This window comes from Pelodiscus sinensis, chromosome 3, assembly GCF_049634645.1.
Source record: "Pelodiscus sinensis isolate JC-2024 chromosome 3, ASM4963464v1, whole genome shotgun sequence".
Classification (NCBI taxonomy): Eukaryota; Metazoa; Chordata; order Testudines; family Trionychidae; genus Pelodiscus; species Pelodiscus sinensis.
In genome coordinates this window covers 17,442,802-17,464,179 of record NC_134713.1, presented here as the reverse complement: position 1 = coordinate 17,464,179, position 21,378 = coordinate 17,442,802, and the positions used below count along the sequence as shown (strand labels likewise).

At 39.8% G+C, this 21,378-nt stretch overlaps 1 protein-coding gene across 1 annotated transcript in view; it reads right to left on the bottom strand.

The window, feature by feature from the left end:
* The window catches only part of APOB (apolipoprotein B), a 47,004-nt gene that overhangs the window by 14,773 nt on the left and 10,853 nt on the right, over positions 1-21,378 (bottom strand). Inside the window, exons 7-25 of the mRNA XM_075923425.1 lie at positions 20,974-21,098; positions 20,712-20,797; positions 19,583-19,802; positions 17,035-17,262; positions 16,737-16,854; positions 16,474-16,620; positions 15,483-15,694; positions 14,889-15,126; positions 14,139-14,315; positions 13,609-13,800; positions 11,760-11,927; positions 10,579-10,790; positions 9,009-9,191; positions 8,686-8,807; positions 7,817-8,027; positions 6,711-6,886; positions 6,360-6,547; positions 5,964-6,097; positions 443-816 (exon numbers count right to left, since the gene is read on the bottom strand). Of these exons, the coding sequence (XP_075779540.1) occupies positions 443-816; positions 5,964-6,097; positions 6,360-6,547; positions 6,711-6,886; positions 7,817-8,027; positions 8,686-8,807; positions 9,009-9,191; positions 10,579-10,790; positions 11,760-11,927; positions 13,609-13,800; positions 14,139-14,315; positions 14,889-15,126; positions 15,483-15,694; positions 16,474-16,620; positions 16,737-16,854; positions 17,035-17,262; positions 19,583-19,802; positions 20,712-20,797; positions 20,974-21,098 (3,511 nt within the window). The remainder of the gene's footprint in view (positions 1-442; positions 817-5,963; positions 6,098-6,359; positions 6,548-6,710; positions 6,887-7,816; positions 8,028-8,685; positions 8,808-9,008; positions 9,192-10,578; positions 10,791-11,759; positions 11,928-13,608; positions 13,801-14,138; positions 14,316-14,888; positions 15,127-15,482; positions 15,695-16,473; positions 16,621-16,736; positions 16,855-17,034; positions 17,263-19,582; positions 19,803-20,711; positions 20,798-20,973; positions 21,099-21,378) is intronic.

The following is a 21,378-nucleotide window of genomic DNA, read 5'->3' as shown; positions in this document are numbered from 1 at the left end:
TGCTAAACAAATCATCCAAATCACAGTGTTCATGACACATCTCTTTCATTGCCTTCGTCCTTATTATGCTTCATGCTGGGATTTACAAATATATATATATATATATATATATATATATATATATATATATATATAATTATTAGTGTGGTAGCATGTGGTAGCCATGTTATTCTGTATCTGCAAAAACAACAAGGAGTCCTTTGGCACCTTAAAGACTAATATTTTTGTTTCAGCATAAGCTTTAGTGTGTAAGAACCACTTCATCAGATACATGGAAACTGTATGTATCTGGCTAAATGTTTTTTACCCATGAAAGCTTAAGCTTAGATAAATCTGTTAGTTTTTAAGGTGCCAAAGGACTCCTTGGTTTTTTTTATATATAAAAGTATAGACATTTTAACAGTAGATTTAAAAGTACAACACTATTGACAAAAATTCTTACCTTGTATGCTATATGAAAGGAGGTCGAAAACAGAATCAGCTTTCATCAGATAACTAGTTGTCAAGCTGGAAACATTCTTTGTGGTGTTAGCCACTGCATAAGATGCAGACCAGTTGTAATAATTGCTGTATACATTTGTGGAAACCTCTAAAGTGCCCAATAAAGGCACACGGAGGTGATAGGACTCTGGAACAGTAAAGAGTGGAAGCTGGAACTCCTGAGATGGCACATTTATCCCAATTGATTCCATTACCAACTGAGGTGTTTTTACAATCTTTGGCAGCCTTATGTCATGTGACGATCTTCCACCAAATGGCAATGGGATGTTAATTGTAACACTGTCCTTGTTCCAAATATATTTGATCCGGCCATCACTGTAACACAAAAATTGCCCATTGTTACCATTATGTAAAACTGTGAACCACACAAAGTAGTAATTAGCAATACTAATAAGTAATAATAATGAAGTCATTCATAGATACATTCATATTAAGGGCAGAAAGAACCATCATCCTCATCTAGTCCAGGAACAGTAAGGTAAATAAAGTGTCAGGGACCCACCAGAGCCTAACCCTGAAGAATTGTCCCTAGCCCATTGACCACTTATTGCCCACCTCTAATCTAGTCGGCACACCACATACATGCCCTAATTAAACCTCTATGCAGTGAGGTGTATAAGTGTTGTTATACCTATTTAACAGACATGAATGCTGAGAGATTAAGTAGGAGAATGTCACTGGCAGGGCCTATACTTTTTTGTGCAAAGCTCAATAAAAAGTGCATGCTGGTTGTTTCTCTAATTATTTTTTCCAAGGGAACTGCACACAAGACTGTTAAATTTAGGACAATTTTGATCCTGGTTTTTTATTCTAATTAATATTTTGCACCTGCTATTTGAAGAGCTCAATCTGCTTACAAACATTAATGAACAGAGATGGTGGCATGGGAATGGGTGTCAGAGATGGAGCAATGAAGGTATTAGAATATGCATTTATGACCACTTCCTAACTGGGGAATTTGCTGGAGCAGGGGAAGTCAATGCCAGCCCCTCTGCTGCTATTGTCTGCGGGGCTCTGCTCAGGTGGCAGACAAGAGGCTGGCGCTGACTGAGTGAGGACTGCGGGAGTGTGCTCAGGGGAAGAAGCAGGATGGCTATGGAGCCACACAGTCAGGGGCCAGAAACACAGTCCTGCAGCAATGCACCGAGGCCCGCGGCTGCACTCCTGGCCCCCACCACGGGACTGTGCTCTTGTGCCATGCCTGTGAGACTCCACAGCCATCCTGCCTCTTCCCCCAAGTGCCCCTACCCAGTTCCTGCTCAGTCAATGCTGGCCTCACTGCTGCCACTGGCTGCCAGGCTGTTCTTCTGATCCCTGGCTGCAGGGCTCTGCAGTCACCCAGCCTCTTTCCCTGTGCACCTCCCCCCCTCCCATTCTCGCTTCTCCCCTTTCTTCCCTGAGCTTGAGCACCACAAACGATCAAATGATCTGTCTGTGGAACTCTGGAAGCCCTGGAAAGGCAGGGGAGAAGTTGCTAGGCATGGGGTCCAGCTTTTCCCAGTGAGAGCTCCAGTATGGAAGCACCCACCGGCATGCTGGACCACAGATGTTGCCAGATAATGGAAGTCTGGACTATAGAGATCCAATCTGTATCATTGCCAAATGTATAGAACATGAGCTTCAGAACAGTAGAAACAGGGATCTGATCATATTCTTGTGAATAAAAGAGATATGTTTGTATAGTGTTACATGAAGGGTATTATTTATTATTTATTACATGTTTGATAGCATTTGGATAGCTGCTGGTTATTTTTTAAAATATTTACATATCTCAAAAACTTAATAAATTTTAGAAAACATTTATTCATCCAAAAATTCATACTAACAAGTATACCCTCATTACTCATCTCTTAGAATCAGGTTTTTTTCTTAAAGCATTCCAGACATCCAATCAGGTGCCTGGAAACAGGAAAGATTGGTGGCAGTAGGGATATAGTTATTGTTATGCATAGAGAAACATGAGAAGAAATTTCACCGTAATTTACAAGATCTGTACATTAGACAAGTTCCTTGTTTTGTTCTTTGTATCTGTTTCTGTAACCTGGCTTTAGATTGTATGGGTATGGATACACAGCAGCCTTATCTCTGAATAACTGATGTTATTCCGAAATAATAAAGAGCATGTCTGCACCCTAAGCCTTTATTTTGAAATAATATTGAGCTGGAGGACTTCTTACTCTGACTCATAGTAACCCTCATTTCACAAGTGTGACAGGGCATTTGCCCTGCACTTGCTGGCCCTTTAAGAGCAAAACCCCAGACCTGAGCAAGGACTGAGAGCAAAGCTCCAGCTGAGGCAGTTCTGGCTAATGAGGGTCCAGCTGAGGCTATATAAAGAGGACTCCTGGAGGGAGAAGAAGAACTGACTGCTGTTCTGGCTAGAGAGCAGTAGTGGCCTGACAACCAGGGAAGCAGGAAGCTTCTAGGAGGTAGATCATCGCTGGGGAAGGAAGGCACAGCTGGGGAAACTCTAGCCAAGCAAGCTCCAAAGTTGCAAGGCTTGAACTGAGGCTACTAGGGCTGTAGAGAGGCAGTCATGGTAGGCAGGGGCAGCAGGTCCACACCCCTTTGCCAGTGATGAGTGGCCATTACAGACTGCAGTTCGCCTGAGGCAGGGGCTAGATGAAGACTGGCAGTAGGTCACTGAGGCAAGTCTTCCCTGGGGAAGGGAGGACCCTGGAGTGCAGGCAGGATAATTACCAACCCCTGGAAGGGGGGGCTCAGTCAGTGTGTGGGCACTGCTGGAGACCAGGGTCCTGAAGCGGATGCCGTAGTGAAAGAGAAAACAGGGAGACACCAGTTAGAGGGAGGCATCCACGAGTCATCAAGCTAATTCCCAGGACTGCCAGCTGGAGGTACTATGATGGTGAGTCTGCCCCATGAACCAAGGAGTAAGGGAAGTCAAAAGAAGAGTGTTCTTCTTTCGACTTCCTGCTGTGTAGACATTGCCTGAATCCCTGTTAAGTTATTTCAGCTTACACAACTTTAGCTACATCAATTGCATATCTTAATTTTACTTTAGCCCTGCTGTGTAGACATACCCTATGATACTTAGAACAGAGACTGTCTGCTATTTTGCATGTACACTCTGGCTAGAACAATCAGGGATGGAATCTTTATAGTGAAACCAGAATATTAATACTCATAATCTAATGATCAATTCTACAGCACTAATAATGAATAGTCAAACTGAAGTTTCCATTGTCCATAGGCTGAAATTGTTTGCATAATGTGTCCGTGAAGACTAATTCATAAACAAATTGAAACAGTAAAAAAGGGCTATAGTCACATGAATTATTCTATCTGTTGTAAATGATTGTTTGTTTGTGCTCTACATGCCACTGCAGAATTGGAAAAATATTGACAAAGTCAGTTGGCACCTATGACTGTCTTTGTGGGTAGCCATGTGATTCTGTAACTTTAAAAACAGCTAGTAGGGTATGTCTACACTAGCCCCCTAGTTTGGACTAGAGAGGCTAATGAGGGCGACCGAAATTGCAAATGAAACGCGGGATTTAAATATACTGTGCTTCATTAGCATGTTCCTGGGCGGTCACCATATTGGAAGTTGACTAGCCTGGAATAACTGCCCGTGTATAGACGCGGCAGAGAAGGGCGATTCTGAAATAAATCCCTTACTTTGAATTACCAGTTAAACCTCATTCCATGACATTCCATGAAGTTTAAGTGGTAATTCGAAGTAAGGTTGCTTCTTTTGCAATTTTGGTCGCCCTCATTAGCCTCCCTAGTTCAAACTAGGGGGCTAGTGTAGACATACCCGTAGTCCTGTGGCACCTTGGAGACTAACAAATATACAGTACCATGAGCTTTTGTAAGTAAAATCCACTTAATCAGATAAGCTGTACTAATGAAGAGGGTTCTACCCATGAAAGATCATGATACTACAAGTTGAAGCTCCCAAATCTGGGACACTATGGTCCAGCAAGATCCATGATCCAGAAGTACCATGGATGTTGCGAGACCAGAGAGCCCCAGAGGTGAGGGCCATGAGGCATCCAGGAGTCTGCTGGGAAGCCCTGGGTGGGACATCCACACTACCAAGCCCGTTATTTCAAAATAACGAGCTGGTTATTTCGAAATAATAACTTCTGCTTTCCACAAGGAATAGCGCTTATTTCAAAATAGTTATTTTGAAATAGCAGTAGTATGGGTGCTGCACTGCTGCTATTTTGAAATAACTACTCCCCAGAGTCATTCAAAGTAATTGCTTCCTGGGGCTCTAAGTCGAGGTAGCACATTCACATTAAGGGAGCCTGCCTCGGACTAATTTCAAGACTCCCCTCTAGTGCAGACATACATAAATAGTTAATTTGAGAGTTATTATTTGAAATGTTATAGTTTCCTATTGTAGACGTACCCAAAAGTGCATGTCTCATTGTCTACAAAACAGTTTTACTGAAGCACAAGAATTGTAATTATATTAGAACCTTACCGGCATCAGAAAATACAGTAGATTATCGATAATCCAGCACCTTTGGGACCTAGGTGGTGCCGGATTGTCGGATATGCTGGAGTATTAGGAGGTCCCGGTACAGCCGCATGGCTTTTCAATCAGCTGGCCGGGACCCAATCCCCCTCCCCCTCTCCTTCCCTTTTCCCTTCCCTGGAGCAAAACACTATTCTCGGTGCTGTAACCCAATCCCACTCCCTCCCCCCCGCCCCAACCTTATGCTTGGGTCCAGGTACAGCCGGCACCATGCACTGAGTGGCTGGCTTTTCAGTCAGCTGGTCGGGAGCGCTTGCCATTTTGATGCTGGAGTATCGGGAGTGCCGGACAATTGGGTGCCGGGCTATTGGAGTTTTACTGTATGTTAGATTAAATATGGTCCTAAAGACATTGAGATACCACAGGGGTGGGTATGGTACAAATTCCAAGACAAATAGATTAGCTAGACAAAACATGTGCTGTTGAATGGAACTAAATGTTAGTCTGAAAGTTCTTGCACCCCAAACAAAGTTGTGATTTTTAAGAAACGAACAATAGAAATGGCTAACAAAAACGTAGTGTAGGACAGCAAATTTCTATTATAATTATAGGCATAGTTGATAAGAAGACCACAGGAGAAAGATCACTTGGTTCTCCACCCATACTCAGACCAGGAACAGACTGAAAGCAATGAAGATGCTTGTGCCTAACATGAGCGTCATGTTATCACAGCAAGAGAAAACATAAAAGAAAACTATTCATTGTCTGCTAAGGGATATGAAGTGCATGATACACTGATATGAGATGGACCAGATCTTAGGTAGTGTAAATCAGCTCCAATGGACGTTAGCTGAGTCTCAGACCCAACATATGTATTACTCCTCTTAACATTCTTTGTTATGAACATTATGTTCTATTGTCTAAAACAAGGTCAACCCACATTTTAAATTAGAAATTCCTGAAAAACTTTTCAGTTTCCTTTCCCTGTGATGACTGTTCTTATTTCCCCATTTACCTTTTCAGAAAGAGTTCCTCCGGGATGGTAATAACAGGCAGAATGTTCAGATCCTGCAGTCCATTTAGTTTATCTTGTAAAGTTTGGGCATAAGGAACATCCTTGGATGTCTTCTGCAGCCAGGTATGGGTTGCCTGCAATAACACAGTGGATGTGTCTTACAGAGTAATATGAAATAAGTGTTGGCTTTAAGTCAGTGGGATTACCCACAGGTTTAAAGTTAAGCACATGATTGAGTGCTTTTCTGGAGAGGAGCAGATGGATCTGATAATACAACTCTTAAACACACTGGTGAATATTTACACAAGTAGTCCCAGTAAAATGCCTGGATCTATTCACAAGTGCTCCTCAGGGTAGTGAAGCTGTAATATTTGTAGAAGAAATATTCACACTTACCACAATGAGTTGTGAGACAATATGCCGCAATGTCATATCTGTATTAGCCACTTTCCGGTCCAGCAGCTCATTGGCATGCTTCTGTAAAGCTTTCGGGTAGTCAGCAAAGTCCACAGGGAAGCTGTCAGACATTTTTTTCAGTGCAGTGCTTGTGCCTGAGTTCCACTCTAGTTCAATCTTCTCATTATCTGAAAATCATGAGGGGGGCGGAAAGGAGGAAAATTAACAATCACATTACTTTTGTATGGCTTATTGGGTATAGAGAGGTACTGGATAACAGACGTAACAGGAGATTATAAGTATGTCTTTCACATAGGAGTGAAGTTTCTAAATCATGCCAAATGCCCATACCATATCTGAAAACAACTGTCTCTGAGATCGAGTTCCCATAAACTGTTGCAGATGAATCCATCTGAAGAGAAAACCTATTTGGTGGATGATGAAGCAATGCTTCAGTTCTAAGTTCAGTCTGCAGGCGAGGGATAGAAATGACACCTCCCAGCACTGTCTCTTTCTTCCCATCATATCTGTGAAAGCAAAATGATAGCAAACGTGAGCATCACCTGTTTGGCTATGCTATAGCTGGCACTTTTTCAGGAGCAGTAAAGCATTTAGACCTGTAAAAAAGGAATTCTGGGTGGTATAAAGAATGGGTTTATTTTGGATCTAGGAGTTTGGCCCTTGAGCTGATGAGTGCATTGAAATCCCATTGATTTCCTTGTAACTCACTGATAAAGGAAGATTATTATAATACTACTGTAGAGCTCTGTCGGTCTAGGGATATATGGGCCAAATTAGTATTTTATCCTTACTCAGGATAAACTCACAATAGTATCAGGAATAGTTTTTTTTTTTTAACAACTCAGTAAACACTCAGGCTATGTCTACACTGCAGGATTCTTGCGCAAGATGCCTGTTCTTGCACAAAAACTTGCAGAGCATCCACACTACAAACCCGTTCTTGCGCAAGAAAGTTTACAGTAGGTCGTCAGAAGAGAGGGCTTTTTGCACAGGAGTTATTCCTCTCCACATGAGGAAGAAGCCTTTTTGTGCACAAAATAATTCAAATTAGCTACAGAAAGAGTAATGGAAGCTTTATGAGTTTCTGATTCAAATTTACTGTGTATGGTAATAATTGAATAAAATAAAGAATGTTTGAAGTTTAAATCCTACAAATTTAAGACAGTTCTTTTACTTCCCTTTTGCAAGAACATTAATAAACTTTCTATTACATATGTTTAATTTCTAGATCTTTCCTAGAAGTGTAATCTAAGCAAAATTACTTTGCCCGGTCAACGACGGGTCTCACTTGCTGGTATATTTTTAAGAGAGGGTTTTGAGTAGAGACAGAAGTAGATCTTTGTGTATCTAGAAGAACATACTCCTGAAAACCCTACTGAAAAAACACTCAGCTAGTTGTAAAATCTTTGGAAAATCTAAGAGGATTTTAGGATTACCTTATGCGACCAGTAAGAGTAACTTCAGGAATCTTCTTGTTACTGATGTCTAAGATAAAGGTATATGCCCTCATATCCAGAGTGGATTCATCATTGACTCTGAAGTTGGTACCGAAGTCAATATCAAAATTTGGAATTTGAAAATCACTGGTCAAAATCTTCTTGTCTCTATTGTATCTGAAGGTTAGTGAGGCCTCACTTTGTCTTGTACCTGAATAATGCAACATTAAGAGAGGTCCTTTTTTAGGATTTATGGGAGGAAGGATGAGAAAAAAATACGCATTTGAAAATAGCATTACCTCAAATGTCTAATGCAGATAGTGAAGAGCACAATTTGAGTTCTCAAACTGAAATTTGCTCTCTTTGTTCTTTCAAATGTCTAGGGATTTCATCCATCCTGCTGGAGCAGCTATATTGTCTTTACTTATGTCTCTGATCTCTCTCTCTTTATCTACCACTGCTCTCCTTCAGTTTGTCTCCATACGATTTGATATTGGTGCAACTCCTTTTTTCTGCAACAGATTTTCTGTGTTTCTTTGCATTATTGACTAGCCATTTATTTTAATATTTCACCTAGCAATGCATCTTTTCTCTTGCTTACAATGCTCACTGTAATTTCCCTTCATTATTGCTTTCATATATCAATTTTTTTTATTTAATACCCTAAACATTTTAAGGTACCAAATATAACTATGGTCCTTCAAACAGTTATGCACTGGAAACACTCATCTACATAAAACTGAGCAATTGGGTACAACAATTGATCTGTATGTTTTAAATAGCAATGCTGATCTTTTAAAACTATTTTTCTTCATAGCAATGTCACAATTCAAAAAAAAGCTAAATCTGATTGTTCTCTAGATTCTTACCTTTTGTCTCGGTGGTAAATTTCAAAGTGTCTACCAGGTCATTTTCCTCTCTCTGTAGCTCATAGTTAGCATTTGCAGAGTACTCCTCTACCTCCCCTGTCGGCTGTAGTTCAATTTCAATCCTAGAGAATTCAGAATGAGGAAAAGGGCACCTATATTAGTAATTACCATATCCAATTAGTATAGCAAAGGATATAAACCACCTGAATTCCCAACAATTTTGTTTCTGAATTGATCCTTCCTATCTGTTATTTAAGTATATGAAAAAAGAAATATGTATTTGCAGCCATAATAGAGATACAGTCAAGGATGAAATGATTTACCTGGTTTCTCCAGTCAGTGGGAAGTATGGTGCTGCAGCTGTGTAGCTGGCATTAGAGTAAGCTACTTTAGTACAGTAATTTAGACCAATGAAGAAGGGTTTGCAAGATGTCCATGACTCTCTGTTCTCAATCAGAGGTGGAATCACTTCAGTTTTGGTTGGAGAGACCAAATGTAATGTGTTACTGGAAAAGAAAAATAAATCTAGTTATTCTCAAGAAATATCTAAATATTCCTGTAATTTTCCTGTTTATGAGATTACTATTCAAGCAACTTTTTAAAAAATATACTTATTATAAGTTTAAATAAATCAGGACTTTGGAGATAACATTTAGTGAGGGGAAAAAGATGGAATAATTATAATTATCTGTGTGCATACAAATCCTTTCATCTTAGAATCTAAAAGTGATTATGATAATTATCATCCCATCACATAGATATGTATTAAAGGTGTCAGAAGGGTAGCTGTGTTAGTCCATAACTTTAAAAATGAGTAGTCCTGTGGCACCTTAGAAAGTAACAAAATATATATTGTATCTTGAGCTTTCATGGGTAAAACCCATTTCCTCAGAGGAGTAGATTCTTCCTCTGCTCATCTGAGGATGTGGGTTTTGCCCACAAATGCTTATAAAGTGCTACAGGACTGCTCATTATAGATATGTATTGTTATTACCAACATTTTATAAGAGGGGACATTTTTGCATAAACAGGTTGTCTTGCCAAATATTATGATAGCTAACAACAAATTCAGGAACCTTTCAGACTTGACTTCCAGGTCCTCGTCTGCTCTGACTACTATACTACACTAGCTTTGGCTATAATTAAAAGTTTGAAATGCAGCCACGGCAGTGATTTAAATGGAAAGTATGGCCACTGCACAAGTGCTGGGAGAGAGATCTAGTGCTCTAAGTAAACCACCTTCACAAAGGAAGTAGTTAACAGTGAGCGTGGCTCCTAATGCTGTAACGTGGTTCACATTGATGCTTTACAAAGCTGTAACATGCTTCACTCATAGGGTGTGTTTCATACACTGGAGTCAGAAAATTACAGTGCTGTAAAGTACTGGTGTAGACTTAGCCACTTAGAAAGAAGTTACCCCCCTAGCTTTATAGTAGTAGTGATATATCCAGAATAGCAAACAAACACATCCAAAAGAAAAAAAAACAAGCCAAACTCCATCAAAATAAAATCCAGTACTAGATTTATCTTTCAGGCCAGGTCTACATGCGACTAAGAAGGTTGGGTTAAGGTATGCAGCTCCAGCTATATAAAATAGGTAGTTGGAGTCAGCATACCTTAAGCTGAGCTTAGCACCATCTTCACAGTAGGAGGCTCACAGGAGCAAATACTCCCATCGGCTTCCATTACTCCTCACAACTGCAAGGAGCACCAGCATCAATTGGAGGCACCCTCAGTGTTCAGTTTAGTGGATCTTAACTAGGCCTACTAAATTGAATGCCAGAAAATCAACCTCCAGTGCATAAGTGGAGACATGGCCTCAGAGATAAAAAGCAAGAGAGAAAAGGGGATGCAATCTTGAAAGAGAAAATATTCTTATCCAGGTCCAAATACCTGAAGCTGAAGAGTTTGGTAGGAGTCTTTGGAGCAGGAATGCTGAACTTTAACTGGCCAGTTCTCAAAGCAACCTGGGCTTCAATTCCAGACTCATGGTAGATGTTGGAGATCATCTCCACACCACTTCTAGCAAATGCAGGGATGTTCACTCCCACATGAGTTATAAACTCAATTGCCATTGAGGGTTTAATGATCAGATCTGCTTGCATCTATGGGACAAAGACAAAATTATATACAGGCAGTCCCCGGGTTACGTACAAGATAGGGACTGTAGGTTTGTTCTTAAGTTGAATTTGTATGTAAGTCGGAACTGGTACATATTGTAGGGGAAACCATAGCCAAACATTTCTCCAGAGCTCAGTTTTATTCTCCCACACCTCACTTCCCTCAGTCCTTTATTCTCAAGCTGAGGCGTCTGCTGAGAAAAGCCGCTCTGCGTCTCCCTGGTCTGCTGGGGGAGGGGCGCTAGCTTCGCGTCTCCCTGGTCTGCTGGGGGGAAGCACCTAGTGCGGGGTTGCCTCACCCCGTTTGTAAGTAGGGATCTGATGTAAGTCGGGTCCATGTAACCCGGGGACTGCCTGTATTCCATTCCCTAAAGAACCACTAGTTGCCTGATAATATCAGTGTAAGCATCCTATTCTTATTCATATTGCTGGACTAGATCTATTTAATTTATCCATTTAATTTTGTTATTCAATAAAATGTGATCCCTAAGACACGCTAAAAGAGCCTAAAGGAAAAAGGAAGTGATATTTGTGGGGCTCAAATATGGGTAAGGGGGGAAGACATCTCCAAAACAGTGACCTTGGTTCGTAGTTGAAGCTGTTCCCAATGTAGAAATACTTTGAATAAAAAATGGCTGTTTGGAGAGCTTCATGAATTTTAAATCCAGTAAGAAGAGACTTTTCCACAGTAAAAGGATTATATTAAACCACAGTGAGTAAAATATTTGACAAATAGGAATGTGCCCAAAGATCTATCTAAACTTTCTCAATGTACAAGAGTGCTCAGGCTCAAGGTTTTCATTTGGTTGATTTCCAAAATATAGACCAGATGCAAAATGTTTCATATGCCCAAAATATTGGCTTTGGCAACCTGGTAATATCTCTGCTTTATTTCCAAAGGAGCTGGTATATTTGTTAAGCAAATATAATATCACGACAGAAATTAAGACTCACGTTCTTTTGTTGAATCTTCACCCCAGCCTTGGCTCCAGGAGTTGCAATTCCAGACAAAGCAAATTGGAGCTGCAATCCTGCTCCAGTTGGGAGCTCAAATTCATTGTCCATAAAAATGTAATGAACAAAAAAGTCACCTTCTGTTCCTTTTGAGATGGCCTGCACAATCTGTGAATCAAACAAGGAAACATTAAATAGTGAAGTACTTTGATGTAGGCTTTGTAACATTAAAATGAATCATAGGATGAGGTATAAAGGACATTTAAAAAATATACTGTAATCATAATCACATCATCTAAGACTATAATTCTTATATAGTACAGGGACCAAAATTACACAATATTACTTTACATGATGCACATACATTCTTAAAGAATGTTTATCAAAATCTGGCTTTTAAGAAAAGTACAATGTCTTCACCTAAATCTGAGGAAACAATATTGACCACCTATTACATGATATTGGAATCATAGAATCATATAATACTAGAACTTGAAGGGACCTTGAGAGGTCATCAAGTCTAATACTCTGCAGTCACGACAGGGCCTCGCACCCTCTAGATAATCCCTGAGAGATGTCTATCTAACCTGCTCTTAAATATCTCTAGGGTTGGAGATTCCACAACCTCCCTAGGCAATTTATTCCAGTGTTTAACCACCCTGACAGGAAGTTTTTCCTAATGTCCAACCCAAACCTCCCTTGCTGCAGTTTAAGCCCATTGCTTCTTGTCCTATCATCAGAGGTCAAAGAGAACAATTTGTTTTCCTTCCTCTTTGTAACACTGTTCTTGATACTTGATAATTGCAATCATGTCCCCTCTCAGTCTCCTCTTTTCCAAACTAATAAACCAAGTTCTTTCAATCTTCCCTCATCGGTCATGCTTCCTAAACCTTTAATCATTTTTGTTGTTCTTCTCTAGACCTTCTCCAATTTTTCCACATCTTTTCTTAAATGTGGTGGTCTTAAATGTGACATAATATTCCAGTTGATGCCTAATCAGCACAGAGCAGAGTGGAAGAATTACTTCTTTTACCTTTCCTACAACACTCCTGTTAATGCATCCCAGAATCATGTTTGCTTTTTTGATAAGTGATAGGTGTGATATAATTAAGCAGGGAGATCATAATAGATAGAAGGGTAAAATCATCCCTGAAGTCAATATTAAAACTTCCACTGATGTCAGTGAAGTCAGGATTTTACCCAATATTTCTAAAGAGAAATACATTTTCTTTACTTTTAATATAAAACATTTAAAATATTTCTGTACATTCTATCTCCATAATTAATATCTTAGCATTGTAACACAGTGGCAAATATTAAAATTTTAGGGATTAATCCCATGTTGGTCTCAAATCTGCAATGAGATCCTTTGGAGTTAATGGGCTCCATGTAGGTGCAACCTACAAACCCCCACAAGATTCTCTGCAGTTCTGCATTGATCTCATTGCTGGATTAGGTCCAAAGCATGTGAAATCAAATGGAATAGCAATATAAAGATAATCATGACATCGAAGGCATTATTATAAATCTCCAAAATCAAGATGACTTTAAATTACCCATGCATATCTCAAGACTTTCACATTCTTCTCTTATCAAAATGTACAATTATCTTAGGCTTATAGTCTCAAAGGTATTTAGGTGCCTAACTCCCATTAGATTGATTTAGTTAGGCACCTAAATAATTTTAGAGCCTTAGTTCTTTTTTTGTTTAATGGTTAACATTTTAAGTAGTTTTCTTGTTAAGCCACTAGTACTCCATTTGAATATCTGGTTTATTTAGAAGATAAATATATAAACATTTGACAGAAAATAGCGTGAAGTGTGTTCATTCTGCACTTCAGAAACATACCTTTTCTGGAATGGCCTGCAGAGTTTTGATGCTCTTTAAAATCACATTGCCCAGTAGATTTAAATCGTTGAGTTTCATGTACCCAAGTTCTTCTCCTAGAATTCTGAGGTAGGCCCTACCTTCAGGAATTTCTTTATTTCCCATTTCTTTTATCAGTTTTTGAAAGTTCAGCATTATTGCTTTCATCACATCCTGAGAATTCAGTCAAAAAGTGACACACAATGAGATCCCCTTGTAACAAGTCTGAGAATCAGTCACCTAATACAGTTACATAATGGTCTGCACACAAAAACCTTACTGAAGACAGAACTCAGGAACTTAGGTTCCTGAAACAAAGGATTCTGTGAAATGCAATAAAGTAAAATCACCTTAAGCTAGATGTATCTAGGTATTTTATCTTCTGTAAGTTAACAAGAAGGCCTTGTTCGAGTTATACAATACATTATGCATGCTGGAAAGTACTGCACACAAATGCACGTGTGCACTAAATATTAATAAAACACTGTCCAGGGAAGAACCTGAAAGCATACCTGATCCTGTTTGTCATCCTTGGAATAACCAAAATAGTCAAAAAGCACCTTGGAAACATGCTCTGGAACTTTGCCATCAACCCAAAATAAAGCTTTACTGGCACTGTCAGGAAAGAATCCTTTTTCCCCAAACAATGCTTCTAGTGTTGGCTCGAAACTCTTTCCATCCATGCCGATCTGAAACACAATAAAACAATGTCATGACTGAAAGAGATTCGCTGCTTCTAGGGAGCATTACAGCAAAGATACTGGTGAACAAATGGTACATTTCAAAATGAATACTGCAAATATAGAGAGCTGTAGAGAGAGTACATTCTTGCAGCCAGAGACCAGAAAATGTGATCTTTTTGGGGGTGAAATTAACCCCTTGCAGCTCTCATCAGTACAAAAATCTACAAATTATTTATATACTTTCTAAAATGTAATGAGTGTTAAAGTGTGACATTAATGATGCGATGCGTGTGCTTCAAGTGGGTTTGTTACATAGGGGTGATTTTTACATTAAATGAGATCCTGAATGAATCAACCAAAACCTGAAATGCTCCCAGACTCATTGGTAATGGGTGCCAAGAAAGGAGCAATCTGATTCAAAGCCCACTGGAGTCAATGGAAAAGCTCCTTTTGACCTCAATGGGGTTTAGATCAATACTTGTAAAATAACATATTTATTCACTGCAAGTCAATATAAGGGAACAGAAATAACAGATGTAAACCTTGAATAATAGTGTAAGGATTTGATATCTGTTATACCTCAAAGATATCCATTGGGCTAAGTCCGTACAACTGCAGAGTAGTTTTTAGCATGGTTTCTTTAGGAATGTAGGTTTTTGGATCAAATATCAGATTTCCTTCTACTTTGGCTGAGACAGGATCACTCCCAGGCAGGGAAACACGTTTGGAAATCTGATAATTTTGTGAAAACTTTCTGAAGTCCTTAGGTGCTGGAATCTGAGATCCTTTAAGAGCTTCTTGTAATTTGCCTTTAAGACTAAGGAAAAGGAAATTAATTATAATATAGTTAGTTAACATTTCAGAAATCATTTAGTCTTTGAACAACAGAGATTTCTTGTGCCACGTGTCTTGATTCTACTAAGTGATGATGTGCTCTTGTTCATGTAGAAAAAAGCAATGCTAGGAGCCAGAACGAGGAGGATGTAAGCTGGGATAGCTGTATTGAAACCTCTGATTTACACCGGCTGACAATCTGGCCCTCTGACTTTAAATTGTTTTAATGAGGCAATTTCAGTTCACCCTTAGACTTTAGCATTTGGTGGGATCATCTGAATTCCAGTGATAGTTAGAATTTTGTTCCTATGACAACAATGTCAATATAATTATACTTACTCTTCGATGCCTATTTCTTCAGAGTCCAAGATGTTGGCAATGTGAGAGGCAACAAAGCTTTTCACTTGTTCATTTTTGTCCTTTACAAGCGCTCTAGTGATCTTGCTAAGATCGGACGGGGAAGGACCCTTCATCAGCATGAGATAGGCTGCCAGACGTTTGTCAACTGGAGAATCTGCACTTTGGAAAGCTTTAAGAAGCACAGCACGGTCCTGTACCAACAGCAAAAAGTACATCAGTGCACTAATAATCTGACTAGCAGATGGTATTGTCAGTCTCTGATTGCAACACTTTGGGTCAAATTGTTCCCTTAACCACATCAGTGTAACCTTGTTGAGTTGATAGAGCAGTGAAGCCCCTTATTTCTAGGACTGGTAAAAACACTCTTTACACTTTCGTATGGAAATTTTCATGAACAAAATCTACTTTTGTCAAAACTTAAATTCATTTTGGTGTCCGGCAACTGAAAAGGAAAACTTGCTTTTGGGCTGCTGAAAGCCAAAATATGTTTAGTTTTTATTTTGTCAACAAAAGGCCAAACACTTCTGAAGAAAAATTTAGATGAATAATGAAAATAGTTTTTGCTTGACATTTTTCTTAGGCAAAAGGAAATAATTTCTCAACCAGCTTTACTTTTTTCCTATGTTTTAATCCATTGAAGACACTATTAAAAAGCAATGGATGGAGCCAATTCTCTTCTCACATAATGCAACCTATGTAAAGCAGGCTCAACACCCAGAAGCTATATTAATTCACCCAAGCAAAAACACTGGCCCTTTGCGTGCATTATACCAGCAGAAAGCTTCTATGAGAGGAGTATCAGACTCAATAAAATGAAGGAAGGGATATTAAAGAAATGCAGGGAAACAGATAATGGGGAAATAGCAAAAAATGCGCATGGATGGAGAAAGTCTGGCTTGTTTAGTTATTAACTCAAAACATACATCTGAAAGGGGCTAAAACAATCCAAATGATTTAAAGACTGATTTACCTCATCAGTGATAGTCATTCTTCTCAATGCCTGGATGGCTGCTTTCTGAACGGAAGGTGATGCAACTTCACTCTTGATACACGTCTTCAGAGCAGATTTCAGGTTCGGATTAGCAACCTCCATTGCTTTGCCCATGTTTCCAATAGCCTGTGAATTTTGCAAACAAGGTCATGCACATATTTTCCCAATCAACAAGAATGGTAGCCTGCATGCTGTGGTTTTAAAATAATAGTTTATATGAAGAGAAAGGCAAGTTACAATACCCTAAGTGTGAGGTAGGTTAATTCATCATTCCCAGAGCATTCGCTGCCAATCATTGACTCCATAAAGTTTGCAACATCTGTTATTTCCTGTGTCACAGTTTTCTTGTCTTCATAGAAGCTAAACAAAGACAGAAATGAACCAGAAGTCATCATAAACACTTTGCTTAGGTGTGTGTAGAGAATCCTTTCCTAAGTCAATTTGCACATCATAACCTCAGTGATTAAATCTCCAAATAATGACTGCTTTCAGAGTTTCTCCTCACTTTTTTTATGTATAAGCAAATGCATATATACTCACTTGGTAACAGCATGGCTTAAAGCATAGAATGTAGCTCGACTTTTCTGATACTGGGCCATGTTAAGAATTTCCCGTATTCGTTTGGTACATGGAAAAGGCAGGAGTCCAAGGCTGTATGTGACTGCATCAGCCACAAGAGGGTCGATATTTCCAGTTCTTATTATCTGAAGTATAGCACCGAAGCAATCTGGAGTACCACACTGAATCAAACCCTGCATTGTGATAGAACTGAAAGGGAAAGAGATTATTTTCATTAGTCCAATGGTCTATGTTGCATATTGGAAAGAAACATTCAGGAAGTGTGTTTAAACTATATTCTAATGAAGATAGATTTTTTTGATAATTAAGAAATGTTTTTAGATCTCTTTGAGGTCATGACATACAGATTTTAGATTCAAATCAGAACTTCATGAAATATGGAATGGCTCAGACTCAGAGTTTGCCCCAAAGTCAAGAAGATTTGGAACTGGGCTTTTGGTTCAGGCATATCCTTCTTCATCCCTATGTGTATCATCAACATCTTTTATATTCTATAAAATCATGACTGGTGTGGAACAAAGTGAATAAGGAAAAGTTATTTACTTGTTCTCATAACATAAGAACTAGGAGTCACCAAATGAAATTAATAGGAAGCATGTTTAAAACAAACAAAAGGAAGTTTTTCTTCTTTCAGAGCACAGTCAACCTATGGAACTCCTTGCCAGAAGAAATTATGAAGACCAGTACTTTAACAGGGTACAAACAAGAACCAGATACATTCATGGAGGTTAGCCAGGATGGGTAGGAATGGTGTCCCTAGCCTCTGTTTGTCAGAGGCTAGAAATGGATGACAGGAGAGGGATCACTTGATGATTACCTGTTCTTTTCATTTCCTCTGGGGCATCTGGCATTGGCCACTGTTGGAAGACAGGATACTGGGCTAGATGGACCTTAGGTGTGATCCAGTATGGTTGTTCTTATGTTCTGCATCTGTATCTAGATTTGTATGCGTTCTAGTGTGAGTGATATATACAGATATCTGTGTGTGTCTCTAAGCATATCACAAAAATGGCCATTGAATTATATAAATATCATAAACCTTTTGTGGCCCATAGCTGGTTATTATATTGCTGTTATATTTATTCATTATTTTTATTCTTGTAGCACCTAGAAACACAATAATGAGCCAGGAACCCATTGTGGTAGGCACAATACATACACAGAACAGCCAAGTTACATCTTTCTCTCCCTAACCATCCTCTTCACATGCAAAAATAGGTTACAACCCTCAGGATAATTTAATGAGTTAAACTGAGTCTGCTTTTTTCCTGCAAATGTGTAAATGGAATAAAATGCTGCCAGGAAGGAAATGGCAGAGCACAACTCCTGGACCACAAAATTTGATTTCCACAAATGGGAAGTAGCAGTAGCATCTGATATCACATCGGTTCCCTGAATAGCCCCACTCCAGCTCTAATCTGGATTTATCACATAGTAGTAACCTCTGCATGAGAAGTGACAGGGTGGCAGGAGAGAGGAGAGGCTGGCATCTCTGGTAAGGAATTATTATGCTGGTGTGCAGTATGTATTACATGATTAATGAGAGACTATTGATAGAAGTTCTGGATTGGATTCCATACAATACTGGACAGTGTGATTTACATTTAGGAGTCTACTTTCCCAATATTATACAAGGATTTATATATATCAAAATAGCAGTTAATGAGCAAATGAAAAATATGACGACCTTGTGGAAGGTCAGAATAAACCCATTGAAGTAAATTATTATCATGCTAGACTTCTCTGTACGTGGCATAACATTTAAATAGCTTTCTGTCTCTCACTCAAATACACAAATTCTCAGGGTACATATAGACTACATGCTTCTTTCAAAAAAGCTTTTTTCGAAAGAGATTATCTAGACAGCCACACCTTTTTCAAAAAAGTGATCCGCTTTTTCAAGAGAGAGGCAATCTGTATGCTCTTTCGAAAAAGTCCTGTTTGCAGTCAAGAACACCTTTTTTCGAAGCAGCTGTTTCGAAAAAAGGCATTCTTCCTCAAAAGAGGAGGCTTACCACTGTCGAAAAAACCGCCGCATTCTTTCGATTTAATTTCGAAAGAACGCAGCGGCAGTCTAGATGCAGGTGATGTTTTTTCGAAAAACGCCACTTTTTTCGAAAAAAAACCCTGTAGTCTAGACCAGCGTTTCTCAACCTTTTTTTGCTCATGGCCCCCTTCGGAGCCTCATTCATCATACGCCTGGCAGTTAAGTTTGGGTGGCCCCCTCAGAAACTTACTGTGGCCCCCTAATGTTCTGTTTTTTTCCATGTGGCCCCCTAGAAGTAAGGCGTGGCCCCTGGGGAGCCATATGGCCCACGTTGAGAACCACTGGTCTAGACATAGTCTTAGTGGCCTTTCCCAAGGTCCAACTATTACAGCATTTAAGATATTACTTTAGGTTATGATGAATGTCGCTTGAAGGAGAACATCACCTCTGGAATTAAATTTGATTCCACGTTGCCAGGCATTGTTTGCACAATGCAAGAACTAAATTTTTTTTATCCATTACCTTGAGGCTTCCATCATCTTCTGTACGAGAGACCCCAGAGTGTCATTGTGTAAGCCTCTAAGTCCCGTTACAAATTTGTAAAAAAGGCTTGCTCTCTGCTGGTTCTGCTGGGAGGCTGACAGCTTCTGCAGTTCCTGAAGGACCTTCAGCACAGCATCCCCATGCCGGAGGGATTTGGTGTCAGCACCTTCCAAGGAAAGTCCTCTCCTTTCCAGTTTATCTAACAAACATGAAAAGCATTATTTCTTTCTGTAAGGACTGGGATATACAGACTCCCCCGGCAGGGGTTATGGAGCTGCTCTGAGCTTTGCTAGCCTTGCCCTGCCCTGCTTGTAAGACTTGTACAGACTGGAGGAGGAATTAAAGGGAGAACAGCTCACTGGTGGCAGACTAAGGTAGAGAATGGGCCTGTAGCTCCTGAATAAAGGGCTGAGGGAAAGTAGGACTTCTCCATACAACTACTTCTGGAAGAAAGGGAAGAGAAGGGGGGGCCTGTTTCAGATGCACCCTGAGACGAAGGCTTTTCCTTCTCTGTCTCATATGAACCCAGTTTGTTTGCATTGATTCCCCTTGTGCTATCTATAGACTCTCGACAGAGCAGAGTCTGGGCACTGATATTTAGGGGGGGAAAGTCACAGGAGGAGGCAGATGCTGCCCTATGAGAGACAGGGAACACTGCTGTGTGAAGCACGACCTTGAGGAAGTGCCCAGTGCTGAGGGCACCTTCTTGTCAGAGACTGCAATTTTGAACCATAGTGGGGTGGTAGGAAGTTTCCCAGGGAGGGCAGCTGTAAGGACCTTTGATAGCACTCACAGGGCCCTGAGCTGGAGCCTGGTGGAGTGGGAGGACCTGGGCTACCCTACTTGCTTGCTCTCACATGCCTAAGAGCCTGAACCTCAATAACTAGCCATCACAGAGACATTTTAGTTTCTGACTCCTTGAAGCATCCTTCCTGTTTAAATAACAGAATCTGTATGAACTTTTTAGTCCCTGAGGTGGCTGAATAGTGCATTTGATTCCCCAAATCGAGATATAAATCACATTTAGATAAATAAACATTTCTTTTCTGAAGGTGATATGTTGCTTTTATATCGTAGGTGGTTTTGAATTTAGCAAAGCTAATCCTACCTTCATCAAAGTTTCTGTTGTTGATTTTGGGGGTTTCATCAAGTTTCAGAGTCTGCGTGACTTGTGCCATCATACCGTACTGATTTCTAATAAACAACATAAAAATGCAGTCCTTTAGTTAAGCCTGTGTTCGTTGTGCTTTAGTTGTGTTGAATTCTGCCCTGGCATTGCATGTGCAGTAAGCCAGGGCAGAATCTGACCCATTACCAATCATTATGACTATTTACAAAGAAAGGGAAATGATATATGGCATGACACCTACTTGTGGGAGGCAGGCAGAAACAGGTGTTTTTCTCGGCAGTCTACTTCAGCCACATGCCTTTTCTTTGCATCAATAGTGTACTGACAGGACTGGCTGCTGCTGAGCAGGTTGGCTAATGGGCTGTTCTGCAAAACATCGTGTGAGGAACATGTAGCATATTATATATTAGTGAAAAAAGCGCATTTCTGATGGCTATTGTTCCTGGGCTGCAACATTAATAGTAACAGCATATTGGGAGTGCCAATACTGGTCCATAGCCTGCAGTCCCTTCGTATCCAACACTCCTGCGGATATCTTGTCCCAAGTGTCAATGACATTGATATAGTCTTTGCCTGAGTATGTACCATAGGACTGAGCCCTTACAGCCTACAAGAAAGGACATGCCCTTATCAAGTGCTTAATTTG